The sequence below is a fragment of the Ranitomeya imitator genome, chromosome 5, assembly GCF_032444005.1.
Source record: "Ranitomeya imitator isolate aRanImi1 chromosome 5, aRanImi1.pri, whole genome shotgun sequence".
Taxonomy (NCBI): Eukaryota; Metazoa; Chordata; class Amphibia; order Anura; family Dendrobatidae; genus Ranitomeya; species Ranitomeya imitator.
In genome coordinates, this window is record NC_091286.1 from 332,055,772 (window position 1) to 332,078,722 (window position 22,951).

Sequence of the window (22,951 nt, forward strand, 5' to 3'; positions counted from 1 at the left end):
GGATGTCAGCTGCGATAAGCAGCTGACACCCGGCCGCGCTCCCCCCGTGAGCGCGGCCGATCGGCTATGACGTACTATCCCGTCCAGGGTCAGATAAGCCCAGGGCACCTCGACGGGATAGTACGTCTAAGGTCACAGAGGGGTTAACAATAGATATAGAAATATTTCTAATTTTATAAAACTGCCTTTTTTTGCATAGAAAAACTTTATGCCTTTCCTTGTTTCATTTTATGCCTTTGCTTGTTTCATTTTATGCATTTCTAAAGTATTGTAAAAATGTAATATGCTGTTGGTGCATGCGGGCAGGGCTGTCGGTAGGGTATGCGGCTCTGAAGCCCCCCCCCCCCCCCCTCAGGCCTGCCTCCGGTGTCTGAGATTTCGGTGTCCCGGACCTGAGATCATAATACCGGCCTTGAATTGTGAAGGACACGGCAGCCGATCCTGAGAAACATCCAAGGTGGGAATGCCCCATCATGTCGAAGAGAGTCTGCTAGATCCAGGCCTAGCAGACCAGTACTGGTGGGTTCATGGATGCCAGGAGGGAGCTGGCCTAAAGGAAGGTCTCGTCTTTTCCTGGCAGGTCAGGAAGTTGTCCCGTCGTTTTTTTTTTTTTGGACAGAACATTTCCAAAACAACCAAATTTGAACAGATCTCTTGGGAGGCAGACTTTAGTCCTCTGTTGCAGAAGCGAAGTACTCTTAGGCCGGCGTCACACACAGCGTAAAACAATACGGTCCGTATATTACGGCCGTAATACGCTGAAAAGTCCCCAAAAAAATGGTCCGTTGCTCCTCCGTAGGCAGGCTGTGTCAGCGTTTTTTGCGCATGGCATCCTCCGTATGTAATCCGTATGGCATCCGTACTGCGTGGTTTTCTCGCAGGCTTGCAAAACCAACATACCGCTATAGAAGTGATCCATGTGTCCCAAAAAGAAAAGAATATATATATATATATATATATATATATATATATATATATATATATATATATATATGTCAGTAGACACATATATGTATATATATTAATACTTATTCCAGCGCTATACAGCTTGAAAGCCGGTAATTCAATTACCGGCTTTTTCTTTCTCCTTCATAAAACCCGACATGATTTGAGACATGGTTTACATACAGTAAACCATGTCTTCTCTCCATTTTTTTTGCAGATTCCACACTACTAATGTCAGTAGTGTGTATCTGCAAAATTTGGCCGTTCTAGCTCTTAAAATAAAGGGTTAACTGGCGGAAAAAATTGGCGTGGGCTCCCGCGCAATTTTCTCCGCCAGAGTAGTAAAGCCAGTGACTGAGGGCAGATATTAATAGCCTGGAGAGGGTCCACGGTTATTGGCCCCCCCCTGGCTAAAAATATCTGCCCCCAGCCACCCCAGAACAGGCACATCTGGAAGATGCGCCTATTCTGGCACTTGGCCACTCTCTTCCCATTCCCGTGTAGCGGTGGGATATGGGGTAATGAAGGGTTAATGCCACCTTGCTATTGTAAGGTGACATTAAGCCTAATTAATAATGGAGAGGCGTCAATTATGACACCTATCCATTATTAATCCAATTGTAGTGAAGGGTTAAATAAAACACAAACACATTCTTTAAAATTATTTTAATGAAATAAAAACAATGGTTGTTGTAGTATTTTATTCAACGCCCAATCCAGTCACTGAAGACCCTCGTTCTGTGAGTAAAGAAACATAATAAACCAACAATATACTTACCCTCCGCAGATCTGTAACGTCCAACGATGTAAATCCTTCTGAAGGGGTTAAAACATTTTGCAGCAAGGAGCTGTGCTAATGCAGGCTGCTCCTCGCTGCAAAACCCCAGGGAATGAGGCTAAAAATAGATCAATGATCTATATTTAGCATCATTTGCGGTGAGGCGCCCTCTGCTGGCTGTTCATAGATCGTGGGAAATTACCTAGAAAGCTCCCTGGCTCCCTGGCTTTCTAGGTAATTTCCCACGATCTATGAACAGCCAGCAGAGGGCGCCTCACCGCAAATGATGCTAAATATAGATCATTGATCTATTTTTAGCCTCATTCCCTGGGGTTTTGCAGCGAGGAGCAGCCTGCATTAGCACAGCTCCTTGCTGCAAAATGTTTTAACCCCTTCAGAAGGATTTACATCGTTGGACGTTACAGATCTGCGGAGGGTAAGTATATTGTTGGTTTATTATGTTTCTTTACTCACAGAACGAGGGTCTTCAGTGACTGGATTGGGCGTTGAATAAAATACTACAACAACCATTGTTTTTATTTCATTAAAATAATTTTAAAGAATGTGTTTGTGTTTTATTTAACCCTTCACTACAATTGGATTAATAATGGATAGGTGTCATAATTGACGCCTCTCCATTATTAATTAGGCTTAATGTCACCTTACAATAGCAAGGTGGCATTAACCCTTCATTACCCCATATCCCACCGCTACACGGGAATGGGAAGAGAGTGGCCAAGTGCCAGAATAGGCGCATCTTCCAGATGTGCCTGTTCTGGGGTGGCTGGGGGCAGATATTTTTAGCCAGGGGGGGGCCAATAACCGTGGACCCTCTCCAGGCTATTAATATCTGCCCTCAGTCACTGGCTTTACTACTCTGGCGGAGAAAATTGCGCGGGAGCCCACGCCAATTTTTTCCGCCAGTTAACCCTTTATTTTAAGAGCTAGAACGGCCAAATTTTGCAGATACACACTACTGACATTAGTAGTGTGGAATCTGCAAAAAAAATGGAGAGAAGACATGGTTTACTGTATGTAAACCATGTCTCAAATCATGTCGGGTTTTATGAAGGAGAAAGAAAAAGCCGGTAATTGAATTACCAGCTTTTAAGCTGTCTAGCGCTGGAATAAATATTAATATATATACATATATGTGTCTCACTGACATATATATATATATATATATATATCTATTCTATGTGTACACATTTATTATATCTATTGGACTGGAAGCTGTCAGTGTGATTTTACTGTACACCGCACTGAATTACCGGCTTTTCTCTCTAACAGCGCTGCGTATTTCTCGCAAGTCACACTGCTTGTCCGTGTGTAATCCGTATTTTTCACGCTTCCATAGACTTTCATTGGCGTATTTCTTGCGCAGTACGGTGACAAACGCAGCATGCTGCGATTTTGTACGGCCGTAGAAAGCCGTATAATACTGATCAGTAAAATACGGCAAATAGGAGCAGGGGCATAGAGAATAATTGTGCCGTATTTTTTGCGAGTTTTACGGACGTAGATTCTGCGCTCTTACGTCCGTAAAACTCGCATGTGTGACGGCGGCCTTAAACTGATAGGCGCAGAGTAGGACGCACTAGAAAGTTGGCGTGCATGATTGTTCAGGGCGCTGGCGGTGTGGACCGGCCACCAGAGAAGGCCTAGACCAAAGCCTGGATATTTTAAGAGCAAGGTCACTGGAGCCTCTGGAAAACGTGGAGGCTGCATGAATAGGAAGGTTTCCTCAGGAGACGTCCACATTGCTCAGGGGAAAACTAGGACATATTTGTCCTGTGTTTTTTTTTTTTTTTTTTTTTAAAGTAGCCCCCTTACTGCCTCGTAGGATATACCAGTCCTTAAGATCACAAATCCTTTTTCGCAGAGCGATGATGAAGACGGGCATGGAATAACCTGGACGCAGAGAGGCGAGAGGGTAGGGTGATTCGTGGCATGAACGGTCCTCCGGGGAACCCCAAACACTCTTGATGTGTTAGGGGCTTGCCTCGTAGACCACAGATGATATGGTAGTGACAATTCTAGGTGGGAGATTAGAGTGACAATTCCACTGTCGCCCTCAAAAGCCATATCTGGGAAGAAAAAAAAAATTAAAAAGAAAAATCGTTAATAAAAAAACCTCCCAAAACCTAAGGCCTAAACTGGGCTGGGCGGTCCAGACCCATGTCTTCCTCCTACTGACATTAAGTTAAAACAGATTAGCTTCGTGCTAGTTGGTGGTGTACCCTCCTCTACAGGAAATACCTAAATTTTTTTTTTGCATAGCATAAGCAGCATACACCCATTTTTTTTTTTTGTGTACCCCAATGAAGCATTAGCTCCCCCACATCAACCAGAAGGCCACACAGCATAACCTCACTCCTCCAGTCAGAAACCTCCACCTCACATTAACCAGCGGACCCCACAGGATAAACCCAAAGCCCACCAGACATTCCCTCCCACAAGCGTAAATCCCCATATGACGCCCCCTGCCCCCAACCATAAATCCCATCAGACACCCCCCCAATCGGATGCCACCCCAGCTTAACCCCCCAGCATAAACCCCCATCGGACGTCCACCCCCGACCCAGCCTAAACTCTTATCGGACGTCCACTCCACCCAGCCTAAGCCCTCATCAGCCCCCCAAACCCAACCCATAAGCAGGTCGCCCCCCAATAAAGGGGATCCCTCCGTAAGCGGCAGGTCGCCTCCCCACGTCCCACCACCGGCAGGTCGCCTCCCCACGTCCCACCACAGGCAGGTCGCCTCCCCACGTCCCACCACAGGCAGGTCGCCTCCCCACGTCCCACCACAGGCAGGTCGCCTCCCCACGTCCCACCACAGGCAGGTCGCCTCCCCACGTCCCACCACAGGCAGGTCGCCTCCCCACGTCCCACCACAGGCAGGTCGCCTCCCCACGTCCCACCACAGGCAGGTCGCCTCCCCACGTCCCACCACAGGCAGGTCGCCTCCCCACAGGCAGGTCGCCTCCCCACGTCCCACCACAGGGGTCCCCCAATAGCCTGCAGCAGGTCTCCCCCCACATCCCACAAGCAGATAGCCCTCAAATCCCACAACAGGGGTCCCCCACTAAAAGGGGTCCACCCCGTAAGCAGGTCACCTCCAAACCCCACCACAGGGGTCCCCCCCCCCAACAGCCAGCAGGTGCCCCCCAAAATCCAACCACAGGGGTCCCCCACAATAGTCAGCAGCAGCAGGTGCCCCCCAAAATCCCACCACAGGGGTCCCACCACAATAGCCAGCAGCAGCAGCAGGTGCCCCCCACAACAGCCAGCAGAAGTAGGTGCCCCCCCAAATCTCACCACAGGGGTCCCCCTACAACATCCCACCACAGGGGTCCCACCACAATAGCCAGCAGCAGCAGGTGCCCCCCACAACAGACAGCAGCAGAGGTGGCCCCCCCACAACAGCCGGCCGGCAGCAGCGCCCTCCCCCCACAAAGCCCACCACAGGGGTCCCCCAAAGCAGCAGCGGTGCCCCCCCACAAAGCCCACCACGGGGGTCCACCACAGCAGCAGCGGTGCCCCCCCCACAAAGCCCACCACGGGGGTCCCCCACAGCAGCAGCGGTGCCCCCCCAACCACGGGGGTCCCCCACAGCAGCAGCGGTGCCCCCCCACAAAGCCCACCACAGGGGTCCCCCACAGCAGCAGCGGTGCCCCCCCACCACGGGGGTCCCCCACAGCAGCAGCGGTGCCCCCCCCACAAAGCCCACCACAGGGGTCCCCCACAGCAGCAGCGGTGCCCCCCCCCCCCACCACCACCACGGGGGTCCCCCACAGCAGCAGCGGTGCCCCCCCACAAAGCCCACCACAGGGGTCCCCCACAGCAGCAGCGGTGCCGCCCCCACAAAGCCCACCACGGGGGTCCCCCACAGCAGCAGCGGTGCTCCCCCACAAAGCCCACCACGGGGGTTCCCCACAGCAGCAGCGGTGCCCCCCCACCACAGGGGTCCCCCACAGCAGCAGCGGTGCCCCCCCCCCCACAAAGCCCACCACAGGGGTCCCACACAGCAGCAGCGGTGCCCCCCCCCCCCACAAAGCCCACCACGGGGGTCCCCCACAGCAGCAGCGGTGCCCCCCCACAAAGCCTACCACAGAGGTCCCCCACAGCAGCAGCGGTGCCCCCCCACAAAGCCCACCACAGGGGTCCCCCACAGCAGCAGCGGTGCCCCCCCGCACAAAGCCCACCACGGGGGTCCCCCACAGCAGCAGAGGTGGCCCCCCCACAACAGCCGGCCGGCAGCAGCGGTGCCCCCCCCACAAAGCCCACCACAGGGGTCCCCCAAAGCAGCAGCGGTGCCCCCCCACAAAGCCCACCATGTGGGTCCCCCACAGCAGCAGCGGTGCCCCCCCCACAAAGCCCACCATGTGGGTCCCCCACAGCAGCAGCGGTGCCCCCCCCACAAAGCCCACCACGGGGATTCCCCACAGCAGCAGCGGTGCCCCCCCACCACAGGGGTCCCCGACAGCAGCAGCGGTGCCCCCCCCCACAAAGCCCACCACGGGGGTCCCCCACAGCAGCAGCGGTGCCCCCCCCCCCCACAAAGCCCACCACGGGGGTCCCCCACAGCAGCAGCGGTGCCCCCCCCACCACGGGGGTCCCCCACAGCAGCAGCGGTGCCCCCCCCACCACGGGGGTCCCCCACAGCAGCGGTGCCCCCCCACAAAGTCCACAACGGGGGTCCCCCACGGTGGTCCCCCACAGCAGCAGCGGTGCCCCCCCCCACCACGGGGGTCCCCCACAGCAGCGGTGCCCCCCCCACAAAGCCCACCACGGGGGTCCCCCACAGCAGCAGCGGTGCCCCCCACACAGACAAGTAGGTCGCCCACCACAGAGCCTCCCCCCAGTAGCGAGCAGCAAGTAGCATTTTTTCACCCTGAAACCACTAACCTCCATGTGCCATGGCGTCCACAAGCTAGAATCATGCTGCTTTGCTTTGCCGCCTTCATGATGTGACTGAAAACACGCCCCTTCCAAATAGGACACGCCCCCCGGAAATGACGTCACACCTGGAAGGAGCCCATACACTCTAGCATTTACCTTTACCCTAGCCGACTTGGATTTAGCCTCTACCGAAATGAGAGGCTGCAGCATGGAGGTGAGGAGAGGACCGGGGGGCTGCAGTGTGGAGCGGACCGGGGGGCTGCAGTGTGAGGGGATGACCGGGGGGCTGCAGTGTGGAGCCGTGTGAGGAGAGGACCGGGGGGCTGCAGTGTGGAGCCGTGTGAGGAGAGGACCGGGGGGCTGCAGTGTGGAGCCGTGTGAGGAGAGGACCGGGGGGCTGCAGTGTGGAGCCGTGTGAGGAGAGGACCGGGGGGCTGCAGTGTGGAGCCGTGTGAGGAGAGGACCGGGGGGCTGCAGTGTGGAGCCGTGTGAGGAGAGGACCGGGGGGCTGCAAGTAACATCAAGCCCACAGGTAAGTAATGGAGAGGCATCTATCAGACACCTCTCCATAAGTAAGCTGGCCTACTGTCACCTTACAATACAAAAGGTGACATTAACCCCTTATTACCCCATATGCCACCGCTACAGGGCAGTGAGAACAGAGGCTGAGTGCCAGAATTGGCGCATCTTACAGATGCACCTTTTCTGGGGTGGCAATAACCATGGTCCCTCTCTAGGCTATAATATCTGTCCTCAGTCACTGACTTTCCCTCTGTGGCACAGAAAATTGTGTGGGAGCCCACGCCAGTTTTTTCAGTGAAAACATTTTTATTAAATACATACAGGTCCCAAATTTTACACACACACATACTACTAACCGTATTAGTCACTGACCTATATAAATCTAACCGTTCTGCAATGGTTTACTGTATGTAAACCATATCTCCTATCCTGCAATGATTTGACAGAAGCCGACAAATTAACTATTTGTAAGTATTGTAAGCTGTCAGTGTGATTTTACTGTACACTGCACCTGAATTGCAAGCCTTTAAAAGGACACCATTGCGTATTTCTCGCAAGTCAAACTGATGGCCCGTGTGGTATGAGTTTTTCTTGCATAAACAGACTTTCATTGGGGATTCTCGGCTGATATACGGTGCAAATCGCAGCATAGTGCAATTTCACTCGCACATATAATACGGCCGTGAAAAAAAAAAAGTGATGGGAGCTGCCCAACAGATTAACATTGGTCCGAGTGCTATGCAATTTTTTTTTCTCGCATAGCACTCGTCCGTATTCCTCTCTAGTGTGACTCCGGCCTTAAAGGGAAAATCATTCAAAATTTGAAAATTTCAATTTTTTAAAATTTCTGATATTTTTACAAAATAAAGCAAAACATTAACCCAAGTTTATCATTAGCCCAAGTTTACCATTATCATAAAGTCTAATATGTCAGGAAAAAAAACAACCTCAAAATCAATGGAATATGTTGAAGCATTCCAGAGTTATTACTACATAAAGTGACACTGGTCAGATTTTAAAAAATTGGCCCCGTCACTGAGGGGTTAAATGCTTGTACAAGTGAACATTGTTTCAAAAGTGGTTTACCTGTCTAAGACTGGTTTCACACCAGCGTTCGGCAGCCTTCTTCCTCCGTTAAGCCCCACCCACTGCTACACCTCTTTCAGCTCCGCCTACGTCTGCATGCATCCCCTATCTTTAACATTGGGTACACAGGCACGTGTCGTTTTGACGATGCACTGAACTGCGTCGAACGCAACATGTTGCATTTTGTTGCGGTCGGCGCAGCATTAAAACAACGCATGCAGAGGCATCCGCTTGGCCTGCGTACCCAATGTTAAAGATAGGGTATGCAGGACGCATGCAGATGCAGGACGCATGCAGACGTAGGCGGAACTGAAGGAAGAGGTGCGGCATTGGGCGGGGCTTAACGGAGGAAGAAGGCTGCCATCCGCAGCCCTGCCGAATGCTGGTGTTAAACCAGCCCAAGGCTGTTATTATAGCACCTTACGTCTTACGCTAGGTTCACATTGCGTTAGTGCAATCCGTTAAGCGCATAGCGCTAGCGGATTGCGCTAACGCAATGTTTCTAGAGGGTCGGCGTTCACCCTCCCCGCTAGCGCAGATCCCTGATCTGCGGTAGCGAGGAACGGGCCTCAAAAGAACGGCACATCGCTAGCGCGTGCCGAAAATGTCATGCGCTAGTGATGCGCTTCAGCTAAAAGTAACATTGCTGTCCATGGGTGCGCTAACGGACCCGTTGCACGGCGTTAATTTCGACATTTTCGCCGTGCAACGCAGTCCGTTAGCGTTAATCCATTAACGCAATGTGAACCTAGCTTTACACAGATACATCATGGGCTTGTCCTGCCCTACGCATGAAATGAAAGACAAATACAATGTGGAGACTTAATCAGAGCAATGTTTTATTTACATTCAGAACTGGTTTAAGAGGTAAACAATTACCATTTCTCACAGAAATCTCAGACTTTTACTTATAGAAATACTGGATAAATATCATTTTAACCCCTTTACCCCCAAGGGTGGTTTGCACGTTAATGACCAGGCCAATTTTTACAATTCTGACCACTGTCCCTTTATGAGGTTATAACTCCGAAACGCTTCAACGGATCCTGGTGATTCTGACATTGTTTTCTCGTGACATATTGTACTTCATGATAGTGGTAAAATTTCTTTGATAGTACCTGCGTTTATTTGTGAAAAAAACGGAAATTTGGCGAAAATTTCGCAATTTTCAAACTTTGAATATTTATGCAATTAAATCACAGAGATATGTCACACAAAATACTTAATAAGTAACATTTCCCACATGTCTCCTTTACATCAGCATAATTTTGGAACCAATTTTTTTTTTTGTTAGGGAGTTATAAGGGTTAAAAGTTGACCAGCAATTTCTCATTTTTACAACACCATTTTTTTTTTAGGGACCACGTCTCATTTGAAGTCATTTTGAGGGGTCTATATGATAGAAAATACCCAAGTGTGACACCATTCTAAAAACTGCACCCCTCAAGGTGCTCAAAACCACATTCAAGAAGTTTATTAACCCTTCAGGTGTTTAATAGGAATTTTTGGAATGTTTAAATAAAAATGAACATTTAACTTTTTTACACAAAAAATTTACTTCAGCTCCAATTTGTTTTATTTTACCAAGGGTAACAGGAGAAATTGGACCCAAAAAGTTGTTGTCCAATTTGTCCTGAGTACGCTGATACCCCATATGTGGCAGTAAACCACTGTTTGGGCGCATGGGAGAGCTCGGAAGGGAAGGAGCGCTATTTGACTTTTCAATGCAAAATTGACAGGAATTGAGATGGGACGCCATGTTGCGTTTGGAGAGCCACTGATGTGCCTAAACATTGAAACCCCCCACAAGTGACACCATTTTGGAAAGTAGACCCCCTAAGGAACTTATCTAGAGGTGTGGTGAGCACTTTGACCCACCAAGTGCTTCACAGAAGTTTATAATGCAGAACCGTAAAAATAAAAAATCATATTTTTTCACAAAAATTATATTTTTGCCCCCAATTTTTTATTTTTCCAAGGGTAAGAGAAGAAATTGGACCTCAAAAGTTGTTGTCCAATTTGTCCCGAGTACGCTGATACCCCATATGTGGCAGTAAACCACTGTTTGGGCGCATGGGAGAGCTCGGAAGGGAAGGAGCGCCGTTTGACTTTTCAATGCAAAATTGACAGGAATTGAGAAGGGACGCCATGTTGCGTTTGGAGAGCCACTGATGTGCCTAAACATTGAAACCCCCCACAAGTGACACCATTTTGGAAAGTAGACCCCCTAAGGAACTTATCTGGATGTGTGGTGAGCACTTTGACCCACCAAGGGCTTCACAGAAGTTTATAATGCAGAGCCATAAAAATAAAACAAAATTTTTTTCCCACAAAAATTATTTTTTAGCCCCCAGTTTTGTATTTTCCCTAGGGTAACAGGAGAAATTGGACCCCAAAAGTTGTTGTCCAATTTGTCCTGAGTACGCTGATACCCCATATGTGGGGGGGAACCACCGTTTGGGCGCATGGGAGGGTTCGGAAGGGAAGGAGTGCCATTTGGAATGCAGACTTAGATGGATTGGTCTGCAGGCGTCACATTGCGTTTGCAGAGCCCCTAATGTACCTAAACAGTAGAAACCCCCCACAAGTGACCCCATATTGGAAACTAGACCCCTCAATGAACTTATCTAGATGTGTTGTGAGAACTTTGAACCCCCAAGTGTTTCACTACAGTTTATAACGCAGAGCCGTGAAAATAAAAAATCTTTTTGTTTTCCCACAAAAATTATTTTTTAGCCCCCAGTTTTGTATTTTCCCAAGGGTAACAGGAGAAATTGGTCCACAAAAGTTGTTGTCCAATTTGTCCTGAGTACGCTGATACCCCATATGTTGGGGTAAACCCCTGTTTGGGCACACAGGAGAGCTCGGAAGGGAAGGAGCACTGTTTTACTTTTTCAACGCAGAATTGGCTGGAATTGAGATAGGACGCCATGTCGTGTTTGGAGAGCCCCTGATGTGCCGAAACAGTGGAAACCCCCCAATTATAACTGAAACCCTAATCTAAACACACCCCTAACCCTAATTCCAACGGTAACCCTAACCACACCTCTAACCCTGACACACCCCTAACCCTAATCCCAACCCTATTCCCAACTGTAAATGTAATCTAAACCCTAACCCTAACTTTAGCCCCAACCCTAACTGTAGCCCCAACCCTAACCCTAGCCCTAACCCTAGCCCTAACCCTAGCCCTAACCCTAGCCCTATCCCTAGCCCTAATGGGAAAATGGAAATAAATACATTTTTTTTTATTTTTCCCTAACTAAGGGGGTGATGAAGGGGGGTTTGATTTACTTTTATAGCGAGTTTTTTAGCGGATTTTTATGATTGGCAGCCGTCACACACTGAAAGACCCTTTTTATTGCAAAAAATATTTTTTGCAATACCACATTTTGAGAGCTATAATTTTTCCATATTTTGGTCCACAGTCATGTGAGGTCTTGTTTTTTGCGGGACGAGTTGACGTTTTTATTGAAAACATTTTTGGGCACGTGACATTTTTTTTTATCGCTTTTTATTCCGAGTTTTGTGAGGAAGAATGACCAAAAGCCAGCTATTCATGAATTTCTATTGGGGGAGGCGTTTATACCGTTCCGCGTTTGGTAAAATTGATAAAGCAGTTTTATTCTTCGGGTCAGTACGATTACAGCGATACCTCATTTATATCATTTTTTTATGGTTTGGTGCTTTTATACGATAAAAACTATTTTACAGAAAAAATAATTATTTTTGCATCGCTTTATTCTCAGGACTATAACTTTTTTATTTTTTTGCTGATGATGTTGTATGGCGGCTCTTTTTTTGCGGGACAATATGACGCTTTCAGCGGTACCATGGTTATTTATATCTGTCCTTTTGATCGCGTGTTATTCCACTTTGTGTTCGGCGGTATGATAATAAAGCGTTGTTTTTTGCCTCTTTTTTTTTTTTTTCTTACGGTGTTTACTGAAGGGGTTAACTAGTGGGACAGTTTTATAGGTCGGGTCGTTACGGACGCGGCGATACTAAATATGTGTACTTTTATTGGTTTTTTTTTTTATTTAGATGAAGAAATGTATTTATGGGAATAATATTTTTTTTTTTTTTCATTATTTTGGAATATTTTTTTTTATTTTTTTTACACATTTGGAAATTTTTTTTTTAACTTTTTTACTTTGTCCCAGGGGGGGACATCACAGATCAGTGATCTGACAGTTTGCACAGCACTCTGTCAGATCACTGATCTGATAGGAGTGCAGGCTGCTTCACAGTGCCTGCTCTGAGCAGGCTCTGTGAAGCCACCTCCCTCCCTGCAGGACCCGGATCCGCGGCCATCTTGGATCCGGGGCTCGAGCAGGGAGGGAGGTGAGGAGACCCTCGCAGCAACGCGATCACATATCCCTGCGCGGTGCTTCCCTGCACCGCCGGCACATCGCGATCATCTTTGATCGCGGTGTGCCAGGGGTTAATGTGCCGGGGGCGGTCCGTGACCGCTCCTGGCACATAGTGCCGGATGTCAGCTGCGATAAGCAGCTGACACCCGGCCGCGCTCCCCCCGTGAGCGCGGCCGATCGGCTATGACGTACTATCCCGTCCAGGGTCAGATAAGCCCAGGGCACCTCGACGGGATAGTACGTCTAAGGTCACAGAGGGGTTAACAATAGATATAGAAATATTTCTAATTTTATAAAACTGCCTTTTTTTGCATAGAAAAACTTTATGCCTTTCCTTGTTTCATTTTATGCCTTTGCTTGTTTCATTTTATGCATTTCTAAAGTATTGTAAAAATGTAATATGCTGTTGGTGCATGCGGGCAGGGCTGTCGGTAGGGTATGCGGCTCTGAAGCCCCCCCCCCCCTCAGGCCTGCCTCCGGTGTCTGAGATTTCGGTGTCCCGGACCTGAGATCATAATACCGGCCTTGAATTGTGAAGGACACGGCAGCCGATCCTGAGAAACATCCAAGGTGGGAATGCCCCATCATGTCGAAGAGAGTCTGCTAGATCCAGGCCTAGCAGACCAGTACTGGTGGGTTCATGGATGCCAGGAGGGAGCTGGCCTAAAGGAAGGTCTCGTCTTTTCCTGGCGGGTCAGGAAGTTGTCCCGTCGTTTTTTTTTTTTTGGACAGAACATTTCCAAAACAACCAAATTTGAACAGATCTCTTGGGAGGCAGACTTTAGTCCTCTGTTGCAGAAGCGAAGTACTCTTAAACTGATAGGCGCAGAGTAGGACGCACTAGAAAGTTGGCGTGCATGATTGTTCAGAGCGCTGGCGGTGTGGACCGGCCACCAGAGAAGGCCTAGACCAAAGCCTGGATATTTTAAGAGCAAGGTCACTGGAGCCTCTGGAAAACGTGGAGGCTGCATGAATAGGAAGGTTTCCTCAGGAGACGTCCACATTGCTCAGGGGAAAACTAGGACATATTTGTCCTGTGTTTTTTTTTTTTTTAAAGTAGCCCCCTTACTGCCTCGTAGGATATACCAGTCCTTAAGATCACAAATCCTTTTTCGCAGAGCGATGATGAAGACGGGCATGGAATAACCTGGACGCAGAGAGGCGAGAGGGTAGGGTGATTAGTGGCATGAACGGTCCTCCGGGGAACCCCAAACACTCTTGATGTGTTAGGGGCTTGCCTCGTAGACCACAGATGATATGGTAGTGACAATTCTAGGTGGGAGATTAGAGTGACAATTCCACTGTCGCCCTCAAAAGCCATATCTGGGAAGAAAAAAAAAATTAAAAAGAAAAATCGTTAATAAAAAAACCTCCCAAAACCTAAGGCCTAAACTGGGCTGGGCGGTCCAGACCCATGTCTTCCTCCTACTGACATTAAGTTAAAACAGATTAGCTTCGTGCTAGTTGGTGGTGTACCCTCCTCTACAGGAAATACCTAAAAAATTTTTTTGCATAGCATAAGCAGCATACACCCATTTTTTTTTTTTGTGTACCCCAATGAAGCATTAGCTCCCCCACATCAACCAGAAGGCCACACAGCATAACCTCACTCCTCCAGTCAGAAACCTCCACCTCACATTAACCAGCGGACCCCACAGGATAAACCCAAAGCCCACCAGACATTCCCTCCCACAAGCGTAAATCCCCATATGACGCCCCCTGCCCCCAACCATAAATCCCATCAGACACCCCCCCAATCGGATGCCACCCCAGCTTAACCCCCCAGCATAAACCCCCATCGGACGTCCACCCCCGACCCAGCCTAAACTCTTATCGGACGTCCACTCCACCCAGCCTAAGCCCTCATCAGCCCCCCAAACCCAACCCATAAGCAGGTCGCCCCCCAATAAAGGGGATCCCTCCGTAAGCGGCAGGTCGCCTCCCCACGTCCCACCACCGGCAGGTCGCCTCCCCACGTCCCACCACAGGCAGGTCGCCTCCCCACGTCCCACCACAGGCAGGTCGCCTCCCCACGTCCCACCACAGGCAGGTCGCCTCCCCACGTCCCACCACAGGCAGGTCGCCTCCCCACGTCCCACCACAGGCAGGTCGCCTCCCCACGTCCCACCACAGGCAGGTCGCCTCCCCACGTCCCACCACAGGCAGGTCGCCTCCCCACGTCCCACCACAGGCAGGTCGCCTCCCCACAGGCAGGTCGCCTCCCCACGTCCCACCACAGGGGTCCCCCAATAGCCTGCAGCAGGTCTCCCCCCACATCCCACAAGCAGATAGCCCTCAAATCCCACAACAGGGGTCCCCCACTAAAAGGGGTCCACCCCGTAAGCAGGTCACCTCCAAACCCCACCACAGGGGTCCCCCCCCCAACAGCCAGCAGGTGCCCCCCAAAATCCAACCACAGGGGTCCCCCACAATAGTCAGCAGCAGCAGGTGCCCCCCAAAATCCCACCACAGGGGTCCCACCACAATAGCCAGCAGCAGCAGCAGGTGCCCCCCACAACAGCCAGCAGAAGTAGGTGCCCCCCCAAATCTCACCACAGGGGTCCCCCTACAACATCCCACCACAGGGGTCCCACCACAATAGCCAGCAGCAGCAGGTGCCCCCCACAACAGACAGCAGCAGAGGTGGCCCCCCCACAACAGCCGGCCGGCAGCAGCGGTGCCCTCCCCCCACAAAGCCCACCACAGGGGTCCCCCAAAGCAGCAGCGGTGCCCCCCCACAAAGCCCACCACGGGGGTCCACCACAGCAGCAGCGGTGCCCCCCCCACAAAGCCCACCACGGGGGTCCCCCACAGCAGCAGCGGTGCCCCCCCAACCACGGGGGTCCCCCACAGCAGCAGCGGTGCCCCCCCACAAAGCCCACCACAGGGGTCCCCCACAGCAGCAGCGGTGCCCCCCCACCACGGGGGTCCCCCACAGCAGCAGCGGTGCCCCCCCCACAAAGCCCACCACAGGGGTCCCCCACAGCAGCAGCGGTGCCCCCCCCCCCACCACCACCACGGGGGTCCCCCACAGCAGCAGCGGTGCCCCCCCACAAAGCCCACCACAGGGGTCCCCCACAGCAGCAGCGGTGCCGCCCCCACAAAGCCCACTACGGGGGTCCCCCACAGCAGCAGCGGTGCTCCCCCACAAAGCCCACCACGGGGGTTCCCCACAGCAGCAGCGGTGCCCCCCCACCACAGGGGTCCCCCACAGCAGCAGCGGTGCCCCCCCCCCCACAAAGCCCACCACAGGGGTCCCACACAGCAGCAGCGGTGCCCCCCCCCCCCACAAAGCCCACCACGGGGGTCCCCCACAGCAGCAGCGGTGCCCCCCCACAAAGCCTACCACAGAGGTCCCCCACAGCAGCAGCGGTGCCCCCCCACAAAGCCCACCACAGGGGTCCCCCACAGCAGCAGCGGTGCCCCCCCGCACAAAGCCCACCACGGGGGTCCCCCACAGCAGCAGAGGTGGCCCCCCCACAACAGCCGGCCGGCAGCAGCGGTGCCCCCCCCCACAAAGCCCACCACAGGGGTCCCCCAAAGCAGCAGCGGTGCCCCCCCACAAAGCCCACCATGTGGGTCCCCCACAGCAGCAGCGGTGCCCCCCCCACAAAGCCCACCATGTGGGTCCCCCACAGCAGCAGCGGTGCCCCCCCCACAAAGCCCACCACGGGGATTCCCCACAGCAGCAGCGGTGCCCCCCCACCACAGGGGTCCCCGACAGCAGCAGCGGTGCCCCCCCCCACAAAGCCCACCACGGGGGTCCCCCACAGCAGCAGCGGTGCCCCCCCCCCCACAAAGCCCACCACGGGGGTCCCCCACAGCAGCAGCGGTGCCCCCCCCACCACGGGGGTCCCTCACAGCAGCAGCGGTGCCCCCCCCACCACGGGGGTCCCCCACAGCAGCGGTGCCCCCCCACAAAGTCCACAACGGGGGTCCCCCACGGTGGTCCCCCACAGCAGCAGCGGTGCCCCCCCCACCACGGGGGTCCCCCACAGCAGCGGTGCCCCCCCCACAAAGCCCACCACGGGGGTCCCCCACAGCAGCAGCGGTGCCCCCCACACAGACAAGTAGGTCGCCCACCACAGAGCCTCCCCCCAGTAGCGAGCAGCAAGTAGCATTTTTTCACCCTGAAACCACTAACCTCCATGTGCCATGGCGTCCACAAGCTAGAATCATGCTGCTTTGCTTTGCCGCCTTCATGATGTGACTGAAAACACGCCCCTTCCAAATAGGACACGCCCCCCGGAAATGACGTCACACCTGGAAGGAGCCCATACACTCTAGCATTTACCTTTACCCTAGCCGACTTGGATTTAGCCTCTACCGAAATGAGAGGCTGCAGCATGGAGGTGAGGAGAGGACCGGGGGGCTGCAGTGTGGAGCGGACCGGGGGGCTGCAGTGTGAGGGGATGACCGGGGGGCTGCAGTGTGGAGCCGTGTGAGGAGAGGACCGGGGAGCTGCAGTGTGGAGCCGTGTGAGGAGAGGACCGGGGGGCTGCAGTGTGGAGCCGTGTGAGGAGAGGACCGGGGGGCTGCAGTGTGGAGCCGTGTGAGGAGAGGACCGGGGGGCTGCAGTGTGGAGCCGTGTGAGGAGAGGACCGGGGGGCTGCAGTGTGGAGCCGTGTGAGGAGAGGACCGGGGGGCTGCAGTGTGGAGCGAACCGGGGGGCTGCAGTGTGGAGCGGACCGGGGGGCTGCAGTGTGGAGCGGACCGGGGGGCTGCAGTGTGGAGCGGACCGGGGGGCTGCAGTGTGGAGCGGACCGGGGGGCTGCAGTGTGGAGCGGACCGGGGGGCTGCAGTGTGGAGCGGACCGGGGGGCTGCAGTGTGGAGCGGACCGGGGGGCTGCAGTGTGGAGCGGACCGGGGGGCTGCAGTGTGGAGCGGACCGGGGGGCTGCAGTGTGGAGCGGACCGGGGGGCTGCAGTGTGGAGCGGACCGGGGGGCTGCAGTGTGGAGCGGACCGGGGGGCTGCAGTGTGGAGCGGACCGGGGGGCTGCAGTGTGGAGCGGACCGGGGGGCTGCAGTGTGGAGCGGACCGGGGGGCTGCAGTGTGGAGCGGACCGGGGGGCTGCAGTGTGGAGCGGACCGGGGGGCTGCAGTGTGGAGCGGACCGGGGGGCTGCAGTGTGGAGCGGACCGGGGGGCTGCAGTGTGGAGCGGACCGGGGGGCTGCAGTGTGGAGCCGTGTGAGGAGAGGACCGGGGGGCTGCAGTGTGGAGCCGTGTGAGGAGAGGACCGGGGGGCTGCAGTGTGGAGCGAACCGGGGGGCTGCAGTGTGGAGCGGACCGGGGGGCTGCAGTGTGAGGGGATGACCGGGGGGCTGCAGTGTGGAGCCGTGTGAGGAGAGGATCGGGGGGCTGCAGTGTGGAGCCGTGTGAGGAGAGGATCGGGGGGCTGCAGTGTGGAGCCGTGTGAGGAGAGGATCGGGGGGCTGCAGTGTGGAGCCGTGTGAGGAGAGGACTGGGGGGCTGCAGTGTGGAGCGGACCGGGGAGCTGCAGTGTGGAGCGGACCGGTGGGCTGCAGTTTGCAACGGACCGGGGGGCGGCAGTTTGGAGCGGACCGGGGGGCTGCAGTGTGGAGCGGATCGGGGGCTGCAGTGTGGAGCCATGTGAGGAGAGGACCGGGGGGCTGCATTGTGGAGCCGTGTGAGGAGAGGACCGGGGGTCTGCAGCGTGGAGCCGTGTGAGGAGAGGACCGGGGGGCTGCAGTGTGGAGAGGACCGGGGGGCTGCATTGTGGAGCCGTGTGGGGAGAGGACAGGGGGTCTGCAGCGTGGAGCCGTGTGAGGAGAGGACCGGGGGTCTGCAGCGTGGAGCCGTGTGAGGAGAGGACCGGGGGTCTGCAGCGTGGAGCCGTGTGAGGAGAGGACCGGGGGGCTGCAGCGTGGAGCCGTGTGAGGAGAGGACCGGGGGGCTGCAGTGTGGAGAGGACCGGGGGGCTGCAGTGTGGAGCCGTGTGAGGAGAGGACCGGGGGGCTGCAGTGTGGAGCCATGTGAGGAGAGGACCGGGGGTCTGCAGCGTGGAGCCGTGTGAGGAGCGGACCGGGGGGCTGCAGTGTGGAGAGGATCGGGGGCTGCAGTGTGGAGCCGTGTGAGGAGAGGACCGGGGGGCTGCAGTGTGGAGCCGTGTGAGGAGAGGACCGGGGGGCTGCAGTGTGGAGCGGACCGGGGGGCTGCAGTGTGGAGCAGAACGGGGGGGCTGCAGTGTGGAGCCGTTTGAGGAGAGGATCGGGGGGCTGCAGTGTGGAGCCGTGTGAGGAGAGGATCGGGGGGCTGCAGTGTGGAGCCGTGTGAGGAGAGGATCGGGGGGCTGCAGTGTGGAGCCGTGTGAGGAGAGGACCGGGGGGCTGCAGTGTGGAGCCGTGTGAGGAGAGGACCGGGGGGCTGCAGTGTGGAGCCGTGTGAGGAGAGGACCGGGGGGCTGCAGTGTGGAGCCGTGTGAGGAGAGGACCGGGGGGCTGCAGTGTGGAGCCGTGTGAGGAGAGGACCGGGGGGCTGCAGTGTGGAGCGAACCGGGGGGCTGCAGTGTGGAGCGGACCGGGGGGCTGCAGTGTGAGGGGATGACCGGGGGGCTGCAGTGTGGAGCCGTGTGAGGAGAGGATCGGGGGGCTGCAGTGTGGAGCCGTGTGAGGAGAGGATCGGGGGGCTGCAGTGTGGAGCCGTGTGAGGAGAGGATCGGGGGGCTGCAGTGTGGAGCCGTGTGAGGAGAGGATCGGGGGGCTGCAGTGTGGAGCCGTGTGAGGAGAGGACTGGGGGGCTGCAGTGTGGAGCGGACCGGGGAGCTGCAGTGTGGAGCGGACCGGTGGGCTGCAGTTTGCAACGGACCGGGGGGCGGCAGTTTGGAGCGGACCGGGGGGCTGCAGTGTGGAGCGGATCGGGGGCTGCAGTGTGGAGCCGTGTGAGGAGAGGATCGGGGGGCTGCAGTGTGGAGCCATGTGAGGAGAGGACCGGGGGGCTGCATTGTGGAGCCGTGTGAGGAGAGGACCGGGGGTCTGCAGCGTGGAGCCGTGTGAGGAGAGGACCGGGGGTCTGCAGCGTGGAGCCGTGTGAGGAGAGGACCGGGGGGCTGCAGTGTGGAGAGGACCGGGGGGCTGCATTGTGGAGCCGTGTGGGGAGAGGACAGGGGGTCTGCAGCGTGGAGCCATGTGAGGAGAGGACCGGGGGTCTGCAGCGTGGAGCCGTGTGAGGAGAGGACCGGGGGTCTGCAGCGTGGAGCCGTGTGAGGAGAGGACCGGGGGGCTGCAGCGTGGAGCCGTGTGAGGAGAGGACCGGGGGGCTGCAGTGTGGAGAGGACCGGGGGGCTGCAGTGTGGAGCCGTGTGAGGAGCGGACCGGGGGGCTGCAGTGTGGAGAGGATCGGGGGCTGCAGTGTGGAGCCGTGTGAGGAGAGGACCGGGGGGCTGCAGTGTGGAGCCGTGTGAGGAGAGGAACGGGGGGCTGCAGTGTGGAGCCATGTGAGGAGAGGATCGGGGGGCTGCAGTGTGGAGCCATGTGAGGAGAGGACCGGGGGGCTGCATTGTGGAGCCGTGTGAGGAGAGGACCGGGGGTCTGCAGCGTGGAGCCGTGTGAGGAGAGGATCGGGGGGCTGCAGTGTGAGGAGAGGACTGAGGGGCCGCACCATGGAGCTGAGTGAGGAGAGGACTCGGGCGGCACCATGGAGCCTTGTACAAGGGAATGAGGATGCAGGAATCAGTGTGAGTGCTCTGAGGTTGTAATTTGCTGTGAGAAAGCATGGGGTATGTAGAGGGGCATCAAGGGGGTTGGTGTGATGGGTCTTGTAGAGGGGCATCCAGGGGGCTGTTGTGAGGAGGCATGGGGTATCCAGGGTGCTGTGTGGATGGTGTGAGGAGGGCATGGGGTATGCAGAGGGGCATCCAGGGGGCTGGTGTGAGGGCATGGGGTATGTAGAGGGGCATCCAGGGGGCTGGTGTGAGGGGGCATGGGGTATGTAGAGGGGCATCCAGGGTGCCTTGTGGCTGTTGTGAGGAGGCATGGGGTATGTAGAGAGGCATCCAGGGGGCTGGTGTGAGGGGGGCATGTAGAGGAGGCATGGGGTATGTAGAGGGGCATCCAGGCTGCCTTGTGGCTGGTGTGAGGGGGCATGGGGTATGTAGAAGGGCATCCAGGGGGCTGGTGTGAGGGGGCATGCGGCACTGCGCAACCCCTCCCCCCGCGCGCCCCCCCCCCCCCCCCTCAGTAATTTTTTTTTTTTCATTTTAGTTTCAGATTATAAGATGCACTGTTTTCGCACCAATTTTGTGTGTGTGGGGGGGGGGAGTGTGCGTTAGGGTATGTGCACACGTTGCAGATCTGCCTGTGGAATTTTCTGTGCAGATTCTGAATCTCTTGGCAGAAAAATCTGTGCAGATTTGATGCCGTTTTTCATGCGGCTTTGTGTGCTTTTTTGTAAGCTAAATAAAGATCTATTATTTAACCCAAAAAAAAAAAATTTACTGTATGTAACCATGTCTCATATCATGTCGGGTTTAGAAAGGAGATGGCAAAAGCCGGCAATTGAATTACCGGCTTTTAAGCTATCTAGCGCTGGATGAAATATTAGTATATATACATATATGTCTCTCAATGAGATATATATATATATATATATATATATATATATATATATATATATATATATATATATATATATATATATATATATATATATTACACCTATTCTATGTGTACACGTTTATTCCACCTATTCTATTGTAAGCTGTCAGTGTGATTTTACTGTACACCGCACTGAATTGCCGGCTTTTCTCGCTAACACCGCTGCGTATTTCTCGCAAGTCACACTGCTGGTCCGTGTGTAATCTGTATTTTTCGGGCCCCCATAGACTTGCATTGGCTTTTTTTTTTTTTTTGCGCAATATGGTGACAAATGCAGCATGCTGCGATTTTCTACGGCCGTAAAAAGCCGTATAATACGGATCAGTAAAATACGGCAGATAGGAGCTGGGGCATAGAGAATAATTGGGCCGTGTGTAATGCGTGTTTTACGGACGTATTTAATGCGCTCATACGTCCGTAAAACTCGCTAGTGTGACGCCGGCCTTAGGTTTAGGGGTGTGTTAGGTTTGGGATTAGGGTTGGGTGTGTTAGACTGCGGTCACACTTCGCAATGCACGGCGCTGGAGCGATAATTTCATGACATATTTGCGATGTAGAAGTCGTATGGGACAGTCGTACGGTCATGTCACACAGGGGGTGCTCTCACAATTCAGAGCACATTTTGCATAATCTGTGCGTGACGTTGTTCACGAGGGGCGCAAAGTAATAAATAAATGGGAATGTTAAATAATATTACTAATATAATATATTACAATATTTTCGCATCTACACGAATATATAGTTTGAATGCGGTTAGGGTGGTGTAAATCGTTTTTTTTTCTGTTTAATAACTTCATTTTTTATTGTGCACAGGACAGTGCACAGGACAGTGCACAGGACAGTGCACAGGACAGTGCACAGGACAGTGCACAGGACAGTGCACAGGACAGTGCACAGGACAGTGCACAGGACAGTGCACAGGACAGTGCACAGGACAGTGCACAGGACAGTGCACAGGACAGTGCACAGGACAGTGCGACGAGTCAAATAGTGGAGGCTGCACCTGCCCGGACTCAATGGAGGCAAGGTTCAAGGAAGCGTAAAGCCACCTCTGACGTCTCCCTTGAACTTTTGACCCTGGCCAAACAGGCGTTAACGAACAATGTCAGCCCTGCGTTGCAGGGGTTTGGACAGTACATTGTAGACAAACTTTCAAAAATGGACGAGAGGCAAAGAACTCTTACGGAGCGTCTAATTATGGATGCTGTTAATAAGGGTTCTGATGGCACTTTGGATGAGCACATGCGCTTGGTTTGTTCCCGGCCAATGGAGCGGCCAGAGTTGGCATATTTTCATGGTTGGCCACAGACACCAATACGCCCCAATGTCCCACTTCGGCCTGCCACCCCCTAACTCCTACACGACCATTCTGTCTCACATGGCTTCGCCCATCAGGCACCTTAATGTTAGAAATGAAGATTCGGCGTATCACGAATTGTGATACTTTGCTTCTTTACTGTTATGTATTTTTTTGTCTTGTTAATAATGTTTAATAAAACCTTTTTCTTGAACTTCTATCTCGATAGCTTGATTGGTGGGTCTCGATCACAGAGACAAAATGGGTCCACAGCACAGTATGACGGCAGAAATTAACTTCACAAAGAAATGTACTTTTCAAAAAACAAAACATTGAAAATGGAATAAAAGTGTATATATATATATATATATATATATATATATATATATAATTGTCTAAGGGTTTTTCCGTCTGTCTGTCTGTCCTGGAAATCCC

General features: G+C 54.0%; 1 protein-coding gene and 2 long non-coding RNA genes across 3 annotated transcripts; 1 reads left to right on the top strand and 2 right to left on the bottom strand.

The window, feature by feature from the left end:
- Positions 1–3,517: 3,517 nt before the first annotated feature.
- LOC138637569 (uncharacterized) lies at positions 3,518–6,834 on the bottom strand. Its single transcript, XR_011312408.1, has 2 exons — positions 6,632–6,834; positions 3,518–3,810 (listed from the first exon to the last, which is right to left on the bottom strand). It is a non-coding gene; the product is annotated as an uncharacterized lncRNA (long non-coding RNA).
- A 6,474-nt stretch (positions 6,835–13,308) lies between these two features.
- LOC138637571 (uncharacterized) lies at positions 13,309–16,835 on the bottom strand. The gene is made up of 2 exons (XR_011312409.1): positions 16,751–16,835; positions 13,309–13,929 (listed from the first exon to the last, which is right to left on the bottom strand). It is a non-coding gene; the product is annotated as an uncharacterized lncRNA (long non-coding RNA).
- An 18-nt stretch (positions 16,836–16,853) lies between these two features.
- On the top strand, positions 16,854–22,730 carry LOC138637570 (platelet binding protein GspB-like). Its single transcript, XM_069726368.1, has 2 exons — positions 16,854–16,958; positions 22,033–22,730. The coding sequence occupies exons 1-2, from the start codon at positions 16,938–16,940 to the stop codon at positions 22,570–22,572; spliced, it is 561 nt and encodes a 186-aa protein (XP_069582469.1). The 5' UTR covers positions 16,854–16,937; the 3' UTR covers positions 22,573–22,730.
- The last annotated feature ends 221 nt before the right edge of the window (positions 22,731–22,951 follow it).